The following is a 26,917-nucleotide window of genomic DNA, read 5'->3' as shown; positions in this document are numbered from 1 at the left end:
CCTAAGGCATGCTCTCTGTGCAGTGGCTGGCTACATCCTTTGTCCATGGAGATTGTCAGCTGAAATACACCATTCTCACCATATTACCACTGCATATCTCCAACCCACTCAGACTACTGTCCACCACTTCAGGTGGTGAGCAGGTTGGAGAAATCAATTATAGGGATTGGAGACAACATGACAGGACACAATGGACAATAATTGCGATTGACGGGGGGCCAGGGTGGGGGTGAAACTCAATACCTAAGGCAGCATTGCATTGGAGGGCATGGGATTTCTGTGGAAGAAGGAGTCATAGATGGTGACCTTGCCAAGGCTTCAACAGGGAGGGATTGTGAATCTCGAAGTTTGGCATGAAGGTGCTGTAGGCCTGCAGCTCAAGATGTTATATTGAGTGATGAAGACTTTAATCAAAAGGTTGAGTTGGAATGTGTGGAAACTCATTAGACAGGAGTGCAGGAACATGAAGGCTTGGGAAGGTCACCTAGATTGACAGCTTGAGCCTACAACTCAGTATGCAAAGCACAATCTGTATTGCCTCCTAACTTCAACTGAATCACAAATGCACAAAGGAAATGAAAAAATGGCAGCGTAACACCCAGCAAACTAAGTGTTCTTTCCATCTGAGGAAATTAATTTTACTTGTGAGTTATGTGAGGCTCTTCAAGAGGCAATTATATTAACTAGGCACTTACACAATATGGGTTTAAAATATCTATAATCCTAGAATTCTGCATGTGAAATGTATGCAGTGATCAACTTTGTTGAAAACAAATCCTGGCCAGAAGCAATCTTGACCATGCCATTAGATATTCATTCTAGTCATCTCTGCGAAGCAGCAGTAATGACAGGCAATTGTAAAGTGTCAGCTGCAGCCCACAATTCACAAAGTTAATTCAAGGTCCCTTAGTCTGCACGAGAATGCAGAGTTTTTTTCCTCTTACCTTCAACTTCTATTGGACAACATACTCTTGTATGCAATGCCACTTTTCTTGGGTGACATGAGGGGGCAAGGGTAAATTAATCCAATGATCCCCACACAAGTTCATTGGAACCGTGACCAATGACCAGCCAGGTCATTGCCACTATTGCTACCATGCCATAAAGAAGCAGAAACTGAGGTGGAACAAATGCCTCAGCAAACCCAGGAGAGTTTCCACATGAATAACTGATAGGTGAAAGTCCACTCAGGAAACAGGAACATGAGATCCAGAGTCAATCATCCTTGATTCTGCCAGATAAGTGAAGTGCAGTGTTGCCCAGACTGAGGAGTCCTGGGACACTGTCACAAAATGATACCATGTGCTGGAGCAGGACATGTGATCTAAAAGGGCTAGATGGCCATCAAGGTGACAGCTGCACCAAATGTTTATATAAGCGCCTAAATTCGAAGATCTACTGGGGACCTGTGAGGTTTCTCAATCCATAAGCCACAAATGAATCAAGGTTGTTACTGTAATTTGTGATGGATCACACCACTTTACCTCATGATTGCAGCCCATGCAGTACACTTTAGGAATATAGCTGGCTTTCCCCAGGTGCAAGACGCAATAAGCTGTATTGAGAGTTCCATATCATAACACAGATTTCTTCAATAGAAGAGGCTTCCATTCAGTAAACGTATAAGGTAACTGTGACTATTGGCACCATATCCAAGAGGTCTTCACCAAATGTCCTGGAAACTGACACGACGACTATGTCTTTCAGCTCTCTCCTGTATTATTTCAGAGCCTGGATGCCTTACAAAGATAGGTGCTAGGTGACAAGATGGCTAGGTTCTTTTTTTCCTCCCCACCATCTCCTCTAATTTTTCTGCTCTTTTAGTTTATTTACCTCTTGGTGAAGAGCTGGGTTCTGGTGATAGCATCGGTGAATGGGCTCAGTAGCGTGGACCTAAGTAGGATCAGAAGTGCAGGCTTGAGTAGGCCTTGCTGTGTGAACTGGTAGACGCAAGTTTAGGTTCCTGGCAGCGTCTGCTTCCACTGCAGATTCATGGAAGTGGCAGTGGAGGCAGGTTTGGGCCCAAATTTGTGACACCAGCAGTGGCTATAATTGGTTAGACAAGCCTGAAGCAGACTCATGGAGGCAGCAGTCACTTTTGAGTCAGTGAGGTACCCAGTAGCATCAGTGGCATCTACATTAGTGAGGTCCAGTGAGGACTTATTGTGGCGAAACCATTGGTGGGGCATTGGGATGGTGCCAAAAAAATGGTGAATTTCGTTCCAGCAGTGGCAGCATAGCCAAGGGGATTTGTGGCTGGCCAGAAGGCCCATGACGGAGCACTTTACAAGAGGGACTGCAAAGTTGGACACTACCTTATTTCTTCATTTTAAGCATCTTTGTGTTAAGATGCGCTGGACAGTGGCAATATTTTTCACTGAATTTTGTAACAAGATACATGTGACAAAAATTATTCAAATAAATTAAATCAAAAGTTACCCTGTACAACTGTAGCTGAAGATTCATTATGCAATCCCCTGCCTGAGGCTGAACCTAGATACAATGTGGCGTATTCTTCAACAAGAGCCACAGTGGAATAGATGATCAGTCTCCTGCAGTCTGGATCAGTCTAGGAGGGCCTTGCAGTACACTCTAGAAAGAATGTCCAGAATAATCTTTGCATACTGTGCTCTGTATAACTGGAGAATGCAAAGAAGGGCATGTGATGGTCTCTGAAGAGTGACATTGAGCAGGACAAATATATCTTCTGAATGATAGTGGTATAGATCTGGGTGCAACAAGCCACACAGGGCTTCAATGACAGCTCCTTTTAATAAATTAATGTTGGGCAAAATCATCATTTAATCTTATGAACAACATGAAAAGAGTAGAACTCCTTCACACAGCGTTCTAACTTGTTATTGCACTAAGGAAATGTAACCAATGTAGCAGGATTCTTGTAACTGCAGTTATAATGAAAGTTGATCAGACAACTGATGATATCAAAGTAGGTAATACATTTATGAATGTGAGATTCTGTTCCCAATGAAGTGTCACCCATGACATCTATGTTCCCTCAGAGCTTTTCTTTTTTTGTTTCCCCTCCCATTATATTTCTTGTGAAGGGCTATTCCTGACTAGTAGTGACTGATTTAATGTGTAGCTGGGCTTTAAAAGATGGTGCAGTGGTACAAATTCAAGGAAGTCCAAGCATTGCAAGTACATCCGCTGCTGATGAATTGTTTTTTCTCAACTTCAGTTTCTTGCTTCATATTAATTTCATCAGATCACTTTTAATTTAAGTCAAAAACAGGCCATTCTGTCTCACTGGTCTTTGTCAGTGGCTGTGCAGAACATTTTCTAAACAAGCCTCTTCCACCTCCTTTTATTCGGACTGTAACAGAAGAACCTTCTATTACTATTCTCCATGCGTTTTTATCTAGTTTCCCTGAAATTCATCTATGTTATATGCAGCAACTACACATTCTCCATTTTCTAACAATCTTTTTAAAACAGGCTAATTTTCTAAATTTTACATTGTGAAAGTCAGACAATTACCATTCAGCTAAAGCTAGCAGTCAGAAAGTATTGCCCAACTGTAGGATGGGAATTTCTGGATTGCAAAATTTCCCACTTTACCATTTGAAGAATACGCAGGGAACACAACGCTATCAATCAGTGCAGCATCATAGCCAATTAACACTCAGTTAAGTGCCTGGAGCAGGACCTCCACCCCTTATTCAGATAAGCATATCCCCCCTCGTAGAAGTGTCAGCCAATCTGATTGGATGGCAGCTCTGTAATTCTAGCCTCAGTCACCAAGACAAGGACTACAAACAGTGTACAGTGTACAGATTTAAAGCCCTAGGCTTCAGGACTAAACAAGTACCAGGGAGACTTCCAGTAAAAAGTGGGGGTGAGGCCCAAGAACTGCAAGCAGAAGAGGCTCGGGTTCTTGGAGATGCAACAGGAGCATCTCGGTGGGGCAATCCTTAGGTGACATTGCGCCCAATGTTCAAAGTTCTTGTAAGTAGGTGCACCTTATTTTTATTGCTGAGGCCCAAGAAATAACTAAGTGCTTCCGCTTTGGTAAGGACAGATAGGCTGCCCTTTAGCTGCCAGAAAGGCTTACTTGCTATCAACAGAAAGTTCTCAATAACCAGGAATTCTTTAAACAGGGATCACAGTCTAAGGATAAGGGAACAGAGAAAAGGAGAAATTTCTTCACCCAGAGACTAGTGAGCCTGTTAAATTCTCTACAACAGGAAACTGTAGAAGACTTTCAAGAAAGATTTAAGTATAGTTTTTTGGAATAAAGAGATCAAAGGATGTAGGGAGAAAGCTGGAATAGCATACGGAGTTAGATGAACATATTGAATAGCGAAGCAGGCCTGAAAGACTGAATAGCCTACTCCTGCTCATATATTCCAAATATCTATGTTTTGAAGTTGCTGATCTTGTGCTTCAATCCTGATGAATACAAGGGAAAAACCTTTAACCTCATATCTCTTTTTAGAAATGGTTTTGTCATACCAAATAACTAATTCAACAATAACTTCGAGACTGTGCCTAATTCAGTTGTGATCAGGTCAATAGCAGCAGAGACATGAAGAAAGCAGCTTTCAGTTTAGATCTTATTGATTTTTTAATCTAATTGTTCAGTTGCCCACTCTTGGCACTTTTGTACTAGAAACTTCACATTACATAGGGAGAACAAGGGGAACTTATGATTGTCTAATATTAACAAATTTATGGATTGGGTGAACAGGACTTGGTGCAGAAGGCAGGTAATAGAGTTTACAGAGGCCAACTAAGAACGTGTTGGGCTAGTCAAGTGTAGAGATAACAAAAGGGACGAGTGTTTCAGCAGCAGATGAACTGAGACAAAGGTGGAGTCAAGTGACATTACAAATGGTTTAGTTCATGACTTCCCTGAACATTCAGTTTCTAACCACCTATGCAAGGTATACTACAATAGTGAGGGTCTCACTCATTTTCTGGCCTATCTTCTTTCTTTAATTCAGAGTTACCACCAATTATTTTTTAGCACATCTCTCATGTTCTGTCAAAGAGCTTGTCATGCTGCAGATGATAATTTTGTGAAGCAGTGGATTTATAGTGCAATTGTCATGCCATTAACACCTTTCTATTATTTTTGTATGTACCATATTTAAACACATGGTATAAATATATTAACTGAAGCACACACAAAGGTGGAGAAGTCAGGCAAATGCCACTGCTGAAATGATTGCCTATTAATACTTCTTCCCTCAAAAGTTTAGAAAAAAATTAATTATTCCCAAGACACAGCTTTTGATTTCAGGAATGGATTGCACATCAAAACTGCCAGGAAGTACATGGTGACCATAATTTAACAGGCTTCAAATAAACAGAGAGATGTGAGTAACAACAAGGTTGATGCTACCTCTCGCATCACCATCCAGGAGCAGACCTAATTGTAGGTAATCCGCATGCATTTTTTCCCATAAGTAACATTGTAAGTAAAGAGGATAAAATTAATCATTTCATTAATATTGCTAAGAATAAAGGTGTTTAGATTCTCGTTTAATGATGCGAAGTAAAAAGCTTTATCAAGATTGTATCACCCCATGGATAATTAGAGTTGCTTTAGGTCTAATAGTAAGGATTTTCATTATTAACGCTTATTCGCTGGTGAAAATCCCCAGATGCTGGTTCAAATCTTAAGTCAACCTCTATTGCTCATATTGAGAAATTATTATTTCAACAACTGCAATAATATTTTAACATATGGGGGGTGTGTCATGTACTGATGAAGCATGACCTAAAAATTCATTTAAAAAGAGCAATAACCCAGAAATTGGATTGCATTTTACAAGCATGAGGAAGGTGCTTCAATCTCCAATAAGAAAGCATGGATGAAGCACCTGTTTCATCACTGAAGGTACTTCAGGTGCTAAGCAATGATAAAAGTGAAGTTAGAGGTAATTTTAACTTCGTTTTTAACTTCACTGATCATGAAAACAGAAGGAACAGACTCCTTACATCTTCTTACATTCATGGACCACTTCACATCACTGCTAATTGCTTCTGACCTCCCACAAACTCACTTGAGCCAAGGCTGGCAAGCTATTACTGGGACTGTGACTGGTACCTACAACTTGTTAGTAATAAGCAAATGTGGCTGGAATCAGCTGACTATTTGGCTTGTTCTAGACTAACTTTGTATCCTTTGAGTTGTAATACAATTACTATGTAGGTCTATGCATTGGTGTACATTATACTCTATGTAACAGTGTAATTACCAGTTAAGCAAATAAATTAGTAAATAAATTTACTTACCTTACATACAATGAGCGTTTCTGATTAGTTCTTAGGGAACCAGACCCCGAACTCATGCTCTGATTCATCATCTGTTCCCGTAAGTCATGGATTTTTGCCTCAAACCGGCTGTACTCTGAATGGAGAGGGTTGGAATGGGGAAGAGGAAAAAGATGCAAGCATTTTAGCTTTTATTTTCATTATATTCAATATTGGGTTTACCAAAGGAAAATCACAACAATTTTTTGAACTTATTCTATTTCTCCCCAACAGTCCCTCTCTCCACCACATATATTCACACCAAATGCCAGTAAAGTCAAAACAAAGCTATAAAAACTGCAGTGTTCATGGGGATGAATTAAGTTTATTTTCTGGAAGAAAAGATGCAGACCTTTCTTGCATTTGGTTCTAATGTCAAGAAATCTACAATAAACACATCATAGCCATAATACTGTCATCAACCGTATGCATCATTGCCACTGCATTACTGATTTCATTCAAGAATGTATGTTTGCTTTCACCTCTAAAATTGTTGGACATTTTATACTACAATATTGCAGGGCTGATGAAAGATGTATGCACATACACACACGCAAGAATTCATAAAAAAAAAATCATAGTGCAGTGTTATATTGCAGAAAATCAAACAGCTTACGTTTATTAATATGAATACCATACAAAAAACATTTTGCACATATTAATCATTCAAGTAGAAATGTTATCACAATACAGAAGAAATATCATAATTCCATTTTTCAAAAAATACTGATTATATAGCCATTATATTATAAAATATTTATAACATATTGTCAGGATAGAGGAAGAAAAGCAAAATGCATACAATCAGATTTGCCTAATAGCTGTGTCTTTCAGCCTGCACAACACTTGCATTTTGATCCAGAATAATTCAACATTACAAGTGAAAATTCTGTCTCCTTAACAACTGTGATAGCTTAAATCATACAGCTTATTTTACTCAAAGACCAAACAACATCCATCCCATTATCTTTATTCAATCCTTGGCTACAAGAGGAATGTTCAAAAGTTTAAAATTAAGAAGGAAAATAATGGTATGACAACTCATCAAGAAGAGTTAAGAAAACACAAGCTAAACTCCTTCAAAGCACAAACAGAGAATTATATTGCAAACCACACGCACATTTACAAAAGCAGGATAATGTCGACAATCAACTGCAAGAAATCACCAGGGAAACCAAATACATTGCAATGGATTTCTATAAATCTCCATTTCAGTACAAACACTTTAAACTGATACTTGAAATTAGCATGCTGTTGTTCCCTGCTCTTTTAAAATAATTAGCTTCTCTCCTAAAAGCAAGCCTACCTTTCCAATTATGTTCAAATCTTCCCAGATGTAGACAGATTCCAAGGCTATCCTGCCACAGCAGCAGCAGCCGTACAGCTCAAGTCGGAATGACCCATTAAAAATGTGCAGTCAAACCCAGTGTCATTTGATCAACCTATAGCATCAGTGTTTTCTGTTATTTCAACTCATCATCCTATCACTGTAGTCTGTGATAGCACATGATGGAATGGTTTAATAGCTGATAACATCAAAAAAACAAAAACCTCTAAATGCTGACTGCAGCTTTTTCAGTGGTACTGCTCACCATTATTACAATTTATATCCAAATCATTTTCACCTGAGCACATGTAGGTTTCCAAATTCATTCAGACAAGTAAAACTACTAATTAATTTCCACTAATCCCCAATACTGATTCCCTACATCCCCCCCTCACTGATAGTTAGCCTGCTCCATTTTAATTCATTTGTTTACAGGTTTCTAAGGTTCTAAGATGAGAAGGAGGAGTGGATAAGGAATTTTTAAATACATTCATTTGCATAAGAAAAATAATGTATATTTAAAACAAAGATAATTTTATACTTTTTTCAGGAATAAATGTGGCACTGACTGTACTGAGGATACACAATTTTGGTTATTTTTTAATGCAATAAAGCTTAACAGGTGAATTATATGCACGTTTTTAAAAACAAAATAATGGCACATCACTTGCCATTGCTGCCAACATAAACAGTTGAAAAGAATTTTCTATTTTTAGTTTCAACTGGCACAAAATGCAAGTGAATTTTAAATAAGAACGGTCACAATACTTTCATGTCAGTCTTGTGAAGATCAGTCAAAATTGTGTATAATAATAAGGAAATTATCTTCAGTTCCAAGGTTGAAATATCTGATGCAGTTTTGTGAAATACTTATGCATATAACTTTTCTAAATCTATACTTACATTTTCAAAATATGGAAGTATCATTCAATTATTTACTTATTCTGCTATACTTGTGTAGATGTACTAAAAGTAGCAGGAAGGTGGAGTTAATCTCAGAGGATATTGCAATGATTTTAAACTGCAAAGAAGTTGATGTCTTACACAGACAAGGGCAGTCACAGGTTCAATTCCGACTATGTGTATTCATTTGCTTATAGAAGCAACAATGGCAGTAGGAGTATCATGACTGCGAAGGGACATATTCCTACTCTTTATCATTATTCAGTGACCCCTGCTGGAAAGTGTGCATTTAAACAGGATTGGGCTCAGCTCTGATATCCAGTCAAATCCATGGTTGGCTTTCTGTACTCCCATACAGATGATGGCCTAGAAAACAACCTTAGTCTTCCTCTCAAATTATTATTCAAATTTTTTCAACACATTCTATTTTTAAAAAAATATTTCTGCTGAAGTTTATTTATCTAAAGATTATCTCCTTGGAAAGCAATGCTCATTTTTAGGAAATAGCAACAGAAATTTAAGGCCATTTTAAAACACTCAGATGTATTTATGTTAACTGCAGGACAATGTGGATGTTTCAAGTACTTCAAAATAATTTAAAAACAAGATAAAGCACAAGTTTTGTAAAATAATTACATAGTGCCTTTACAATTTGAAACACCTTACTCAAATATTTATCTTTAATCATACATAGTGTTTGTACAATGCTGGATGAATCCATCCATGTGCCTTCTAGAATCAACTAGATCCATTCTACTTCAGCTTTCAGACGACTATTGAACCTAGTTGTGAACGTATTGATTTTAAAGCATTTACACAAAAGAGGAACATTTTCTTATCACTGTTGGGCATAACCATGACTTTAACCACAACCTCATAAAACATGCATTTGAGTGCTAGCCAATTATTTTCACACCAATATTATATTTCATCATATTGCAGTACCAGAGCTGCATGAAAAGAAGAGGGAAAGATGGCTCATGCTCCTTGGCCCTCTTCCACAAGCAAGTTTGAAAATACCAAGGAACAATAATTGCGAGGAGCATTAGCCATTCTGCCCTCAATTTATGAGTATAAGTTAATCTAAAACTGAATGTCTGCTAAACATACCACAAGGAGCAAGGAAAACTTACGGAATAAAAAGCATTGAATAGGTTAGTAAAATAAAATGCAAATAAATAGAACCACCTATACATTTTCACTCATCTCTGCATTCTCACAAACAGTGATTTTAAACCTGTTCACCCATTAGAAACAGTGTAGGTGAATGGATCCAAAGGAATTACTGCTCTATTCCTGTCAGCGACCCTCTCAATAACATATTTTTGTAGATTGAGGCAGCAACCAATGAGAGAGAGTAGTGCTGCAAACATACATGAATCAGAATTCTATGAGTACCTTAACTCATTTCATACCTCAATCCTATTTAAACAGGAAGAACTTTCTAACAGCCAGCCTGATCTACCTAAATAGCTGCGCAGAAAGAGGCTTGTTTTGTTGCAGACCTCAGAAGCATCCCGCAGCAGGTCCTGTTGTTGCATAAAGATCCAGGGGCCATATTTATACTGTGGCTCTCAAAGTTAGCATAACTTTCAACATCCATGTCATTGGCTCTGCCCAGTCTGCTAGAGGAGGAATTATTGACCTCACCTGTCAACATAAGTTAACCCAGAGCTTTGCAGCACTTTCATGATTCCGTGATGCTCAAGGTGTATTGCACTGCAAACACATTGTCATCAGGGCAGCTGAGCAGCAGCCCACAGTAGTTGTAGACCTGGAGAACTTCCTTGATCAGTTTTGGGTTCAATGATGTAGAAGAAATTTCAGAAATTACAGCTGACTAATGATAAGTGCCAAAATAGATCAAGTAAATGTGGGGGAAACTTGGATAACATGACCATTGCATCATAATATTTAGATTAGCAACAGGAAAGAAAAAGGAAAAAAATCTAAAGGGGGATTCCTAATTTGGAAGACAGTTAACTTTAATAGATGAGAAATGATATAGTTTGACAGAAAAACTGCAATGATTCAATGGGCGTCTTGAAGAAAGAAATGTTTCAGATACAGGCAAGCAATGTCACAGTGGGAGAAAGTGAGGACTGCAGATGCTGGAGCTCAGAGTCTAGCTGGAAAAGCACAGCAGATCCGGCAGCATCCGAGGAACAGGAGAATCAACGTTTGATTCCTGATGAAGGGCTTATGCCCGAAATGTCGATTTTCCTGCTCCTTGGATGCTGCCTGACCTGCAGTGCTTTTCAAGCAATGTTGCAGTGACAGGGAGAGGAAATAAAATCAGGGATCCTTGTATGGTAACAGAGAGAACAAATATGATGAAACCGAAAGAGAGAGTGCATGGTCGATTGCAGACAAAATCTTGAAAGACCAGGCCAAATACAAGCTGGATTTTACATTCTCCCACTGGCAGATTTGAAGTGGGAGGAGGGATATAGCTCATAAAATCCAGTGACATCCCTGAGGTTTTGCTTCCTGGGGTTTGATGGCCACTTAAGGTCTCATTCTTCTGCTGCTGGTATTTAATCTGGGGCAGTGTGAAGTAAAGGGTTAGCTATGTCTTTACTCTAAGAATAATGACTGAGCACGTGCATAAGGAGCTCTGTAAAAATAACATCAGATTACATCCAGTGGGAATTGGGGTGCAGAGATATCCACTTCGACCTTCGATTGTACATCATTATACTGAATAAAATTTATTGATATCTAGTGGCATGTATGTGGACTAACTTCTATCAACAACCATACCTACTCATACTATATAACAGAAAATAGCAAGGGTGTACCTAAAGGGAAGACAATACAGTAGAAGACAAGGCCAGCCAGAAATCAGACCATAGAAGAGAAGGAAAAGAACTGAAGAAAACCCAAGCAGTATAGTGCAGCGAGCGAAGGACAGCACTATCAACCTGGTTCCCAGACTCCGGAGAAGAAATGATCCCTGCAGAATATAGAAAAATTGCAGGAAAAATCCTCCGGCAAGCTGACAAAACAATCAGTCAGCCAAAGTGAGTAAGAGATTATTGTAAATTGCAGATTTTTACAGAATGGAGTATAAAAGGACACCAAAAAGTTACAACAGGAAGCGTAAGAAGAAACAGGGGTAGTCAATGCTATTCAAGAATCCAGAAAATTTAAAACCTTTATGGACTCTTTCAGTGGCGGTATCACTGGCAGCAGCTCAGTGCATCTGCATTTGCTAATTGGCTTCCTTGTAATTATACGTACTTAGCATTAGAACTCACTGTTGAATTGGGCCTGAAACTATGGGTGGTACTGCCCTGTACTCTTTAAGGAGATTTAGCAAGCGTTCGTGGTTTGTCTTTATGGATATAAAAATATAATAATAAATCATTGAATAGAATCTTAAAATCCATACAGCGTGGGAGCAGGCCATTCAGCCACACCAATTCTCCAAAGAGCAACCACTCCTCTACTCTATTCCTGCAACCCAGCATATCCCCTGGCTAACCCACCTAACCTACACCCTGGACATTATGGGCAATTCAGCTTGGCCAATCCACGTGACCTGCAAATCTTTGGACTGTATGAAGAAACCCATGTAGATGCAAGGGGAACATGCAAACTCCACACAGACAGTCTCTCGAGGCTGGAATTGAACCTGGGTCCCTGGAGCTGCGAAGCAGCGGTGCTAACTACTGAGCCACCGTGTCACCCATCAGGTAATGGTGAAACTTCCTGACTCTAAATATGACAGCGAAACTGTCTTCTCTATCTGAATGTATTAATGCTATGCATTATCCATTGTCCTGGATGCATACGCTGTTGGGTGTTTCTCTGTATTAGGCCACTTGATGGACAGGCATTGCAAGTCAAGATCTTGCTTCAGATCATAGTGTGCCAACACCTTAGATGATGATAGCTGTTGCTTCACTTCTCAGAAAGTTTTGGCTTGGCTATGCAACCATTTCCAAGGCTGACATTTTTAAAAAAGTTAATGCAGAGCTGCACAGATAGAGGCCAGGTTATGTATGAATTTTCTGTAATAGTTCACCAGCCCAGGAAAAGATCTAAGTTCCAGTACAGACCTGAGAGCCGGGGCACCTTTGATTGCCTTCACTTTATCTTCCAACAGGTTTCAACTGGTCTTGTTGACTCTGTAGCTCAAGTATGTAATTTAGGGTGCCTGAAACGCACATTTTTCCCTTCTAAGGCATACACCAGCCCTGGGGGAAATGCATAAGGATTATGTCCAACTTCTCTGAATGCTCCTTATTTGCTTTCCCTGTTATCTAGATAAATGGCAACCTGGGGTTAACCTTGTAAAATGTTCGTTATCATTCACTGAAAAATTGCACAGATTGGTGATACCCAAATGGCAGTCTCATACATTGGCACAACCCTCATGGATATTAATTGTTGCAGACTTCTGGGAATCCTTATCTAACCACAGTTGCAAGTGCACACGGCTCATGTCCAGCTTCGTGAAGGACAGTTCCCCACTGCCAGCTTTGCATATAAATCCACATGTGAAGGACCTGGTGTTTCTCCAGTTGTCATTTGTTTAAAATCCCCACAAAGGCAAATCAACCCATCGGGCTTCACAATCAGTATGATTGATGCTGTCCATTCCACAAACTGCACTGGTTTGATGGTTCCTTTGTTTTCCAACTTTCTGATTGTTTGTAAGGTGAATGACACTGGGCGGGCTTTGCAGAATCACAGAATTGCTTCCTGGTCAACATGCTTGGTGGCCTTAGCTCCTTTCCTGAAAAAATTCTGGGTATTAAATTAGGACTTCACTCAGGCAGCCATTTTCAAACTGAAAAATGCTGAGCTATTCTAGGTGAATCTCTCTCAACCAATTTCACCCAAACAAGCTTGGGCTCAAGCCTTTTACTACAATCAGTGGTAACTGAACTAGCTGCTTCTCACAAGAGACCAGAACCAAAGTTGTACCCTTATTCTGTAAAGACTGCCTGGTACAGGTTCTCAATCTAGCCAACATCTTGCACAAACCTAAGTGCTGGAGTCCAGAGTGAATTTTATTAAAGATTAGTTCTACAGTCATGCCACTATCGATTTCCATTAGAACTGGGTGACCAATTAACCAGATGTTTATTTTGATTTGTTCTGATTTGGATATTGCTAAGTAATTTAACTATTCCAAACCAGATGTAGATGGGCTTTCCAGATTTCTTTTACTCAATCCAAGCCTCATGTGATTCTTTTGCTGTCTTGAGTCTGCCTACCGGCAGTAACTGCAATGGCTTGTCGGCCTTGATCCTGAAGAAACTCTTAATGATTTGACACAGGGTTGGCTGTATTTTGGGGGTTTGTTATGCACTGACCTAGAATTCCCCTGTTCAGGATATATCTTGAGTGAGTCTATGCAATTGCCTTTAATCAAGTGGTGTTCCTCAAGCTCAGTTGGATTGGCGAGGGTGTCAACTTCCATTGAAATACCTTGCAAATCATATGCTCCACTTGCTGGCTTTTCCAATGATACAGCCAGTTGTAGTGCCTGTTTGAAGGCTAGTTGGGCTTCAGTTAGTAAAGCACAGCAGGTCAGTCAGCATCCAAGGAACAGGAGAATCGACATTTCGGGCATAAGCCCTTCATCAGGAATGTGGATCTACATAATCACAGAGCCAAAGCTTCCTGATGAAGGGCTTATGCCCGAAACGTCGATTCTCCTGTTCCTTGGATGCTGACTGACTTGCTGTGCTTTACCAGCAACACATTTTCAGCTCTGATCTCCAGCATCTGCAGACTTCACTTTCTCCTCTTTAGTTAGTAGGTGCTTTTGTATGGTTACATCATTAATCCCACTCTTGTCGTTACTGAAATAACTCCACAGCGTCCGGTATTTTGTCACCAAGTCACTCTTTATTTACATGTGAAAAGTCCTTGACACTGATCCAGCTTCCCCAGAGCCAGCTGTCAGAGTGAACAGAACACCTGACACTTCCGTTTATATCTGTCATCCACAGCACCCTGATTGGAACAAATTAACAACCCCAATCTGGGAACTCATATTCTGATGTCCATCCAGCTGACCTCATTACAATCAATACACTGAGGAGTAGGATAAAATCTTCTTAGGGCATATAACAGATCATTACAGGCTTTGGCTCTGTGATTATGTAGATCCACAAGATGATTTTGGCATATAGATATCATGGTTACTACCGAGAGAACTATTTTTAAATTGGATATGGGATAATCATATCCATTCTTTCAGATTCAACAGCATGGCTGAAAACATGAATTCTCCGATTTTCTTCCATACGTGTTTAGGGCACAGGTGATGTATAACTCAGAGTGAGATGGCACATGCAGGCATTATAATGGGAGAGAGAGCATGAATACTTTATATGTCATTCCCAATCATCACTCTTGTTTGTTAAGCAGAGATATTCATGTTGAACCTTATTCACTCAGCAGTTGCAGAAGAAAATGCATTGAAACTGAGTGCGCCATGGATTGGCCTCCATTACAGAAATTCCATCTTTTGGGCCAGAGGAAGATAATGTCATGATTCTGCATTATATATGCAGAAATAATGATTTTATTTCTCTCAGATGAGAGGCTACAAGCAGCTACAAAAAAGATGCCTAGGATGACGTGATCTGCCACAGGAGGGCATGCTAGACCTTAGTTTGCTGTATCAGAGTCATAGTGAATGAAAACTCCAATCATGCTGTTGATTTTGTTCAAGCAGAGATTCCGGATCTTCCTATATGCTTTGATTCAACTGCGAATGTTCATTAGACTCTGTTGCCTCTGTTGAAGAGAGTCAGCTTTTCGTTAAAGACGGTCACAAGGAGGTGAACTTGCCTGCTTATTCAAATGCATGCACCAGTGAAATACAACAGTAGTAGGAGCAGCATCCACAATTAGATATAGAAATTCCATTCTGTGGTGAATGTCATACCACTACAGAGAAAGAGAATGAGACTGGCATTCTGAAGTGTCAGTTGCTAACAGGCACGCCACAACACCCAGAAAAGATGTATGGAGCCTTGGCAGAATTAAAGGAAATACAAATGAAGGTAAAGGACCTGCCAGTGTTTCAGACTAAGTGAAATGAAGAGACACAAATTGTAGAAGTGCTAACAGTTAAAGGAAAGTCAATGGATGAGGAGGTTTCAGTAATTTAACTACAAATGAACTCCAGTGAATATTCAGAGTTCTCTACAAGTAGAACGATGCTAACAATATTTGAGAAATCTTGGATTATTGATTTTAAAGAGGTCACACAATGCAATATGAAGAGGTCTCAGGACTTCATCACAGTTTCATTAGCATTAAAGCATCAAGTTTGGATAGAACTCATCTCTATTAGCAGAAATGATCTGTGCACAATACATACTTATAACAACAGCTGACTCAGCTCATGATAAACTTAATATATTCAGAGAAAAACAACAAACTTGTGAAATAGCCCATGAAGTTGAAACTTTATTGCTGGAACAGCAATAAAGTTTCAACTTTGATCTCCAGCATCTGCAGACCTCACTTTCTCCTCGAAAATAGCCCATGAACAACTACAAATAGTTAGTGAAAAGCCATCCTAGTAAAAGGAAATGGTTAAGTTTAAATTAGTTAAGTCAATGTCAAAAGTTCAGAGATTATTAATCTACTTGACTGGCAGTTGAGGTGTGTCATCGAGTTTCATAAGCAGGGCATGGAGGTACAAAAATTGTCCTTTAGCAAAGCAACAGATCCCAAGCTTCAGAGTTTTTGTACTTTACAAAACTTTAATGTTGTGCATCAAATGGAACTGGAACACATAATTAATCAAAGGTCAAAACCACGTAAAAGAAATTGTGGCACCAAGCACCCAGTTATGAGCAGTAACACAGTGCAATCAGGCCTCAGTGTCTGAAAAGAAAATCTTTACAGAAAGCTTCCACAATCATGTGCTGTGGGCAATTGACAAAAGAAAGAAATCCTGTAACAGTTGAAAAATCTTTTTATTGTAATATTTGAAGTTTGAAAATTATCAATTATAAGGTGAGGAGCGTATTCTGCTACAATCAGTAAGTGACAAACTTACATTAAAGAGAAACTCTTGAGAAATAAAAAATGTGATCTTAGTTTCAGTTTGAAGACTATTCTAGAAAAGCAAGCTTTTACCAACAAAAAAGCAACTGCAGAATACCTACGACCCTTTAAAAAAGGAATTTTTTAAAAAAAGGAAACTTAAGTATTTAAAGTTTCAATATCAAGTCAGTCCAAAAGTCTCAGGTGGGAATAAGAATTGTGGGGACATGACAACCTTTGAATGTCTTGCTGTTATCCAAACCTCCATCAAGTCTGCAACATGTGTGCAGGAGCTTTGATGCATATGTCTAAGAGGATTCCACTCCATTAAATGTTCAAGTTCATATTATTGTTGACTATGATGTATTCCTACTTTTTAATCATCATTATTCCAAAGAACTAACTTTGAGCTGAAACAAGTGTGGGGGTCAGAGAATCACAGAATTTTTATTGTGTCGGAGGCAACAATTTGGACAAATATCTCTGCACCAGAGCTCCAAATGAACATTATGATTTTGTGCCATTCTCCTGCTTTTTCCTATCATTTTCCTCTTGTTGTTTCTTTTCAAATAACAATCTAATGTCTTCTCAAATATCTCAACTGAACCTACCTTCACCACATTTCCAGACAGTGATTTCCAAATCATAACTACTTACTGTGTGAAAATGCCTTTCTTCCTCATATTGTTTTTGCTTCTTTGCCAATTACTTCACATATATGCTATCTGGTTCTTGATGCTTCTCCCAATCTACTCTGTTCAGACATCTCAATGATTTGCAGAATTTCCATCAAATTTTATCTTAGCCTTCTCCTCTCCAAGGAAAGTAGTCTGAATTTCCCTAATTTATCCTCCTATCTGAAGTTTCTTATTCCTGAAATTATTTTCATAAATAATTTGCACTCTACTTACTGCATTCACATTCTTTCTGTGATGATGCTGCTCCTTTAACAAGGTTATGTGTACTTGGCTTTTTTTTCCTCAGGAGGCTGTAAAACACAGGTTCTGAAAAGGCTGGGCTGAGATGGGTTTTAGGGCCAATTTGATTATAGCTACCAGATACTGTCTCAGGCAAAAGACTTTTAAGTTTAAAATAAAACACTTGTACAATGAAAGGGGAGTGACCAGTTCTCCCAGCTCAGCTCTTCTCTGGTTTGGTCTGGCTATTTACTAAAAGCAGTCAGGCAGTTGTAAAAGCTGTTGGTCCAGGCTGAATTTCCTCTCTCTCCGGTCTTACTTCTCTCCTGTTAGACCCTGTGTTTGACTTTACCATTTGTGCCAAGGGGTGCTTATGGAGTTTGTTGCAAGTATTTTGAGTTGGTGATGATTGAGTTGGTGATGATTGAGTTGGGATGATCTGTTGGGTTTTCAGATAGGTTAAGTTATTCAGTATTCTGTTCTCTTTTGTTTGTGCTTCATTTGGTAACCTTGTTAATAAACTCTGTTTTGATTAAAACTATGTGGTTAACCAACTACATCCCTCCTAGATAGCCACATTACACCTGCAAACAATAACTAGCAAAGTTAGGGTCTGGAATACTTTCTTGAAATGTTTTGAGGGGGTCTGGCCTGGTCCTTTGCATTAAGATATTGGAGCACAATTAGGCCATTTGGCTGATTCAGTCTGCTCTGCCACTCCATCATAGTTGATAAGTTTCTCAACCACATTCTCCCGCCTTCTCCCCTTAACCTTTGATCCCTATTCTAATCAAGAACTTATCTATCTCTGTTGTAAATACGTCCAATGACTTGGCCTCAGTCTTCTGCGGCAATGAGCTCTACAGATTCACCACTGTCTGGCTGAAGAAATTTCTCTTCAGATCAGTTTTAAAGGGTCTCTGTTCACTCTGAAGCTGTGCTCTTGGGTCCTAGCCTCTCCTACTAGTAGAAACATCTTCTCCACATCCACTCTATCCAGACCTCTCAGTATTCTGTAATTTTAATGAAGTCTCCCTCATCCATCTAAATTCTATCGATTATAATCCCAGAGTGCTCAACTACTCTTCACATGACAAGCCTTCCATACCCAGGATCATTCTTGTTAACCTCTCTGCACTCCCTCCAAGACCAGCACATCCTTCCTAAGATACAAGGCCCAAAATAGCTCAAATATATATTCCAAATGTGGTCTAACCAAATGTCACAAAGCTGGTCCTTTCTCAGAGTTACAGTGCCCTCGAGTTTTTTCAGAGAGGGGGTAATTGCCCAGGCTCCAACTGGCTGGATATAGTCATAGAGATGTACAGCATGAAAACAGACCCTTCGGTCCAACCTGTCCATGCCGACCAGATATCCCAACCCAATCTAGTCCCATCTGCCAGCGCCAGGCCCATATCCCTCCAAACCCTTCCTATTCATATACCCATCCAAATGCCTCTTAAATGTTGCAATTGTACCAGCCTTCATCACAAAGGTTATCAGGCCCTTTCTCTTTGCCCCTAGCAGATAATGCCTCCGTCCTCAGGCTTTCATGCCTTAAAAAAAAGGTATAATCAAAGGGGAGTAGTCAGCTAGCTGTGTACCTAGCCTTCGTTTAGATTAGAGTTGGTTCAGCAGCAGGGTCTGAAGAAAGGCTGCTTATACTCTTTCTCCTTTGGCCCTTCTAACTTCGTAACCTGTAAGCTTTCTGTGTCATTTTTACTCTTTGCACTAAGGGGTCTGTTTATTAGGACTGTTGCAAGTATTTTGGAACAGCATCATTAAGTCAGGATAACCTGTCGGGTTCGGATAGGATAAGTTAGTAGGGTATTCTATTTTCGGCTTGTTGTGTTTCATTCCGTAATTTTGTAAATAGATTCTGTTTGTTTAAAACTTGACCAGGTAATTCATTCCGGGAAAAGCCACTGTATACTTACCTGAAACAAATAGCAAAGTTATGGTCTGGGCTACCTAAAAATGTTTTGAGGGCTCAGGCCTGGTCCAGAACAGATTTGGGGCTCTTTGAGGGATTTGTTTGTAGTTCCAAATAGGGATTTGGGATTCAAATTGTTTGGAATGGGAGGCAGCAAGTGGTAGGTGTTGGTGTCTTTGTTCCAGGTGTTGATTTGGTTGGGTAAATGGTGCTAGGATAGCAATGGTTCTTGCAGTCTACAAGAGTTTTCTGGTGTTGGATGAAGTGACCTTGGGGGTTTTACAAAAGATAGGTAAGGCCCAGCTGCGGGAATTAGTAGACAAGCTAGAGTTGAAGCTACCTCCTAACATGAGGAAAGGTGAGATGATTACAATAATAGCTCAGCAGTTAAATTTGCTCAAAACATCATCAGGATCTGTGGAGATGGCAAAAATTCAATTGCAAATGAAGCAACTTGAGTTAGAGGCAAGAGATAAGGAAAGGGCAGCAGAAATGAAACAGTTTGAGTTATGATTAAAAGCAGAAGAAAAAGAAAATGAACCAAGTGCTTTAGCAGAAGAGAAAGAAAAAGATTGAAGGGCTTAACAGAAGAGAAAGAAAGAAAGAGAGAGTTTGACCTTCAGAAAATAACACTTAGAAAGGAAACATCCAAGGAGCAGGAGAATCAACATTTTAGGCATAAGCCCTTCATCAGTCAGGGCATCTGCAGTCCTCACTTTCTCTCACTTAAAAAAGAAAGTCAGCTTAAACGGGTGGAAATGAAGTCTGAAGGTAGGCTTAGTGAGGATGAGCAAAGCCATAGTTGTCAAAAGCCTGATGAGAAACTGTTCAAGCATTGCCTAAATTTGATGAGAAGGATGTGGAAGCCTTTTTCATATCATTTGAAAAAATAGCTAAACAACTGCAGTGGCCACTGACCATGTGCGTTTTGGTGATCCAAACAAAACTTGTAGGTAGGGCTAGTGAGGTATTCGCATCATTATCAGAGGAGGTATCAGGGGAATATAAGGAGATGAAAGAAGACATCTTAAATGCATATGAGCTTGGACCAGAAGGCTATCGACAATGTTTCAGGAATCTAAGGAGGGACCCTGGTCAAACCTATATTCAGTTTGAAAGGATCAAACAGAGTAATTTTGAGAGGTGGATAAGAGCTTTAAAAATAGAGCAAACCTATGACACTATTAGAGAGCTCATTATTTTGGAGGAATTCAAAAATTCAGTGCCTGAAGTAATGTGAACTCATTTGGAAGAGCAGAGAGTTAAAACAGCAAGGTTAGCAGCTGAAGTGGCTGAAGATTATGAGTTGGTCCATAAAACATGGTTTGGCTTCCAGAATCAATTTCAGTCCATGAGGGATAGAAATTGGGGCAAAGAGAAATCCTCACATGGAAAGGGAAAGGTAGATCTCGGTGAAAATCATAAAGATAACTTACCACAGAGTAAGAAGGACACCTTTGAAGGGGACAAAGAAGGTAAAAAGCTCCAGTGTTTTCATTGCAATAAAGTATGTCACATGAAATCACAGTGCTGGTGGGCTAGGAAAAGCACTGGAAAGCTAGATGTAGGAAAACAAGATAAGCCAGGGAGTTTTGTTGGAATGGTAACAGAAAGCACAGTGGAAGCTAGAAAGTGCATCTGAATGTACAAGCTGATTGGAGGTTGATAAAGAGGAAGTGCCAGGCCTGCTTCGATATTATACCTGCAAAGGTAAAGTTTATTCACATAGGCCAGGAAAAGCAGGTAAAGAGGTTACAATATTAAGGGATACAGGATCCTCTCAGTCTCTGATGCTGAAGGATGAAGAGATATGTACTCCTGAAGGACTATTGCCAGAAAAGGTACTGGTAATGGGAATTCATGATGAAACAAAAAATGCTCAATTATGTAAGGTGAGGTTAGAGTGTCCAGAAAAACAGTGGAGAATTTGTGGTCAAAGTACTGGACAAACTCATAGCTCTAATAATACAATTTGTCTTTGCGAATGATATAATTGATTCACCAGTAGGAGCGCTGCCTACTGTGATAGAAAAGCCAGCAGAGACTCATGCAACTGAAGCAATGCAGGACTCTTATCCTGGAATCTTTCTTGATTGTGTGGTAATGAGGTCACAAATCACCATTTGAAACAGGAGAGATCAAAGGGTACAGATAAGGAAGCTGAACTGGCATTAGCATAGACTGTGTTCGATCAGGTAGTTGAGACAAAACAGGAGCAAATAGGTGATCGTGCAAATATTTTTAGCTCAGATAAATTAATTGAGTTACAGCAGAAAGATTAGATTAGATTAGATTAGATTAGATTAGATTAGATTAGATTAGATTACTTACAATGTGGAAACAGGCCCTTCGGCCCACCAACCCTCTGAAGAGTAACCCATCCAGACCCATTCCCCTACGCCTAACACTACGGGCAATTTAGCATGGCCAATTCATCTAACCTGCACATCTTTTGGACTGTGGGAGGAAACCGGAGCATCCGGAGGAAACCCACGCAGACACGGGGAGAATGTGTAAAGTCCACAGACAGTCGCCCAAGGTGGGAATTGAACCCAGGTCTCTGGCGCTGTGAGGCAGCAATGCTAAGCCCCTAAAGCAGTTGTATCAAAAGGCATATATAGAGAAGGAATCTGAATGTAACCCTGAATGTTACTACCTTAGAAATGATGTCTTAATGAGGAAATGCAGACCATTACGTATTCAGACAGATGAGAAATGGGCAGAAATTCATCAAATTGTCTTTCCAGTGGGGTATAGAAGGGAGGTGTTGCGATTGGCACATGAGCTACCATTAGAGGTCATTTAGAAGTCAGGAAACCACAGAAAATACAAAGACATTTTTACTGGCCCGGACTGCACAAGGATGTAGTTGAATTTTGCCAGACGTATCATACATGCCAGATAATTGGAAAACCACAGGTGGTAATAAATCTAGCACTTTTAATATGCAATCCAGCATTTGAGGAATCTTTTACAAAAATCTTAATTGATTGTGCCAAAGCCTAAGTCACCTTCCTGGGCCATGTTATTGGACACGGACAAATAATCCCACAGGATGCAAAAACAAAGGCAATTGGGGAATTTCCCATGCTATTGACTAAAACAGCAATATTATGGCTACTGGGATTGAGTGGATTCTATCAAAAGCTTTTGCTGAATTTTAGCAGTGTGGCTGCTCCACTCACTGAATTGCTAAAAAAAGGCAAGAAGTTTCATTGGACAGCGGACTGTCAGAAGGCATTTGATAGTCTGAAAACACTGTTAACCACTGCCTCAGTATTAGCCTCACCTAATTACGCAAAGCCTTTCAAGGTGGCTGTCAATGCAAGTGATGTGGTTGTCGGTGCTCCGCTCCTGCAGAAAGACGAGAAGACAGAAACACCTATCGGGTATTTCTCCAGGAAACTGAATGTTCATCAGCGGAAATATTCGACAGTTGAGAAAGAGACTTTGAGCTTGGTATTGGCATTAGAACATTTCAGCATTTATATTACCCACAACACATCTGAGACAATTGTATACATTCATCATAACCCATTAAAATTTGTGGAGAAATTTAAGGACAAAAATGCCAGACTGTTTAGATGAAGCTTGTTGTTACAACCATTCAATTTGAAAATTATGCATATGGCAGGTCAAGAAAACATGATTGCCAATACATTGTTGAGACTCAAATGAGAAACAGGTGTTCAGCGGTGGGAGTGTTACAGACTGAATCCAAATGTAGTTGTGCATGTTTACAGTCAGTGTATGTATATGTGTGTTTTAGGGTGCTAACCACTATTTTTTGGGGTTTTGAAAAATGATGTCATCTTTGGATATTGATGGTTCATTTTTTTTAAGGAGGGAGGTATCACGAAGCTGGTCCTTTCTCAAAGTTACAGTGCCCTTGAGTTTTTTCAGCGAGGGGGTAATTGGCCAGGCTCCAATTAGGCTGAGTTTGAAAGGTTATTGAGGCTCTTTCTGTTTACCCCAACAGATAATGCCTCTGGCCTGCGGCTTTCATGTCTTTAAGAAAAAAGGTATAATCAAAGGGCAGTAGGCACTAACTGTGCAGCTAGCCTTCGTTTAGATTAGAGTTAGTTCAGCAGCAGTGTGTGTGTGTGTGAAGAAAGGCTGCTGGTACACTTCCTCCTTCTGCTCTTTTGACTTTGTAACATGTAAACGTTTTGTGTCATTTTTACTCTTTGTGCTAAGGGGTCTGTTTATTGGGACTGTTGCAAGTATTTTGGAACAGTATCATTAAGTCGGGATAGCCTGCCAGGTTTGGATAGGATACGTTATTCAGGTATTTTATTTTTGGTTTGTTGTGTTTCATTCTGTACTTTTGTAAATAAATTTTGTTTGTTTAAAACTTGGCAGTCGGACCACATAATTCACTATGGGAATATCCACTGTACACTTACCTGAAACAAATTGCAAAGTCATGGTCTGGGCTACCTGAATAAAAATATTTTGAGGGTTTGGGCCTTGTCCATAACACAAAGCTTTATACATGTTGAGAAATGATCATATGGGTATTAGCATGGAAACTGGAGGTATACAAAATCTGAAGATGGTAAAAGATATTCATTTTTGGGAACAAACAGATGGATGCCAAAACAATGACGGAAAAAGACTCGACCTCAAAATTATATAGAAAAAATGTTTCTATTGTGATAAAACTAGACATCTTCAAGCTCCTGAAATGAAAAACATATTGTAATAGTAGGAGCACAAGGAACCCTCAGAAAAGTGGACATCAGGAAAGGAAATAGATATTAAAACTATACAAGTGATATCAGTGGAACCTGTTCCCTCAGAATCTTCTTGGAAGGGGCTGATGGTTCACGATAGTAAAACAAATTCTCTCTCAATTATTGCTTGTGAAGGAATTATTTTACCATAGGAGGTGACCTGGCTGGTTCAAACTATTGGCCTCAATGAGAATGTTGGAACAATCAGTGGAAGTACAAGAAATTAAGATGCAAAGGAGGAACATCCTGCATTGTTTCCTGACTGAGCTGTGACTAGACCTCACATCCATAAAATTACTCAGAAAGAGGAAGAGTCAATGCAAAGGAAATGGTGTCAAATCTATTTCCCTGACACTATTTTGAAAAGTAATTTATATTTCAACTTAATCTCAAGAAGCATGAGAAAGACGGCATCTAACTTTAAAGAATATGAATAGTATCAGTGTCAGAAATGTCCTAATAGAGTTATAGAGACATACGGCACGAAAAAGAGAGCCTTTGGTTCAACTCATCCATGCTGACCAGATATCCCAAATAAATCTAGTTCCATTTGCCAGCGTTTGGCCCAGATCCATCTAAACCCTTCCTAATCATACAAACATCCAGATGCCTAGGAAGGGTTTAGAGGGATTTGGGCCAATTGCTGGCAAATGGAATTAGATTTATTTAGGATATCTGGTCGGCATGGATAATTGAACAAAGGGTCTTTTTCCGTGCTGTGTATCTCTAATGCTCTTTTAGGGCATTTCTGACACTGATACTATTCATGTTCCATAAAGTTAGATACCGTCTTTCTCATGCTCCTTCATAAGTTGATTATTGGTTGAAACATAAATTGTTTTATTCTCAAAATATTCAGAATTTCTTTGAATATTTGTGTAATACAATTTGAACCGTGATCTGTTTGCATTTCCTTGGATAATCCATTTCTTGCAAAAGTTGGATTAACTTCCCTACTCCCATTTTTGCTACAATATAGAGTCATAGAGATGTACAGCACAGAAACAAACCCTTCGATCTAACTCGTCCGTGACCAGATATCCTAACCTAATCTTGTCCCATTTGCCAGTACTTGGCCCATATCCCTCTGTACCCTTCCTATTCATATACCCATCCAGATGCCTCTTAAATGTTGTAATTCTACCAGTTTCCACCACTTCCTCAGACGGCTCATTTCATATACGCACAACTTTCTGCTCAAAAATGTTGCCCCTTACGTCCCTTTTAAGCCTTTCCCCCCCTCTCCCTAAACCTATGCCCTCTAGTTCTGGACTCCCCTACCCCAGGGAAAATACCTTGCCTACTTATCCTATCTATGCCCCTCATGATTTTATAAGCCTCCATAACGTCTCCCTTCAGCCTCCGATGCTCCAAGGAAAACAGCCCCAGCCTATTCAGCATCTCCTTATAGCTCAAATCCTCCTGGCAACATCCTTGCAAATCTTTTCTGAATCCTTTCAAGTTTCACAACATTCTTCTGATAGGAAGGAGACCAGAATTGTATCCTATATTCCAAAAGTGGCTTAACTAATTCCCTGTACAGATGCAACATGACCTCCTAACTCCTTTCATATGATTGGGATAATGGAATTTCTTTGTTACTGTTTTATAAATTTATAAATCAAAAGGTCAGCTGCTACACTTCCCATTTATGTGTCAAATTTCAGAGAAAATACTGTTCAAAACAAGTGAGTTGGCCAAAAAGTATTTGAAGAGTGCTCAGCAAACAATGAAAGCTAGAGCAGAAACAAGATTAAAGCTTGAAATTTTGTCTTTGGAGACAAGATGTTTATATTGTTACCTGTCTTTGGGGTACCATTAAAAGTGAGGTTAACTAGACCTTATCAAATCAAAAAGAAACTCAAATATGTGAATTATGCCATGAGTACTTTAAACAGAAGAAAAGAAAATCAGTAAGTATGTCATGTTAATATGCTAAAGGACACTATAACAGAGAAGATAGTCAGAAGTGTGTTTTTACATTGGGTCAGTAAACAGGGGCATATTAAAAGTATCAGGATGATTTGAGAAGGAATCGGAAATTGAAAATTCTGAGGGCAACCCTCCAGTAATCAGATTGGATAATAGGGAGGTGCTTAACAAATTAGATAAAATACTGCTTACTCCCATAAAACTATCGGGGTGACTTAAAAAATCTGTTTGTGACTCATGATCAATTTCTGTGAATAGGCTAAGAAAACAACTTTACTCTCGACATGATTACAATGTGGGAGATACTTTACCCACAAGAATATCAAGATCCTTATAGACTACATGCACACAGTTATCCAGAATGGGAAAGAAATCACGATGGACAATTATATTATTGAAGTAGCTACAGGTCACCATTGTGATGGTTCCAAATCACACAGATTGCAATCAGTGTGTGTGGATTAACAAAGGCATAGATTACAGTAACAAAGATGGATGCACATATTATCCTATTGGCAAGTAAAGGGATTTTGGCAAGTCTGATGCAGTTAAAGGTGTATCAGTTTTATAACTGGATAGTCTTTATAAATGTTATGTCGACAAGGTTTCCCATGGGAGACTGATTAGCAAGGTTAAATCTCATGAAATACAGGGACAACTAGCCATTTGCATACAGAACTGGGCTCAAAGGTAGAAGACAGAGGGTGGTGGTGGAGGGTTGTTTTTCAGACTGGAGGCCTGTGACCACTGGAGTGCCACAAGGATCAGTGCTGGGCCCTCTACTTTTTGTCATTTACATAAATGATTTGGATGCGAGCATAAGAGGTACAGTTAGTAAATTTGCAGATGACACCAAAATTGGAGG

At 39.4% G+C, this 26,917-nt stretch overlaps 1 protein-coding gene across 15 annotated transcripts in view; it reads right to left on the bottom strand.

Annotated features, from left to right (window-relative positions):
• The window catches only part of dlg2 (discs, large homolog 2 (Drosophila)), a 968,837-nt gene that overhangs the window by 231,028 nt on the left and 710,892 nt on the right, over nt 1-26,917 (bottom strand). For 14 of the 15 annotated variants that reach the window (XM_043691613.1, XM_043691618.1, XM_043691619.1 and 11 more), the window contains one exon: nt 6,262-6,376. In XM_043691613.1, coding sequence (XP_043547548.1) covers nt 6,262-6,376 — 115 coding nt within the window. Of the gene's footprint in view, nt 1-6,261; nt 6,377-7,585; nt 7,803-26,917 lie in introns of those variants that run through there. The other variant, XM_043691625.1, reaches the window with a different exon arrangement.

This window comes from Chiloscyllium plagiosum, chromosome 6, assembly GCF_004010195.1.
Source record: "Chiloscyllium plagiosum isolate BGI_BamShark_2017 chromosome 6, ASM401019v2, whole genome shotgun sequence".
In the NCBI taxonomy this organism is placed as follows: domain Eukaryota; kingdom Metazoa; phylum Chordata; class Chondrichthyes; order Orectolobiformes; family Hemiscylliidae; genus Chiloscyllium; species Chiloscyllium plagiosum.
Note: the sequence above shows the minus strand (reverse complement) of the source record. Positions and strands in the feature narration are given on the sequence as shown.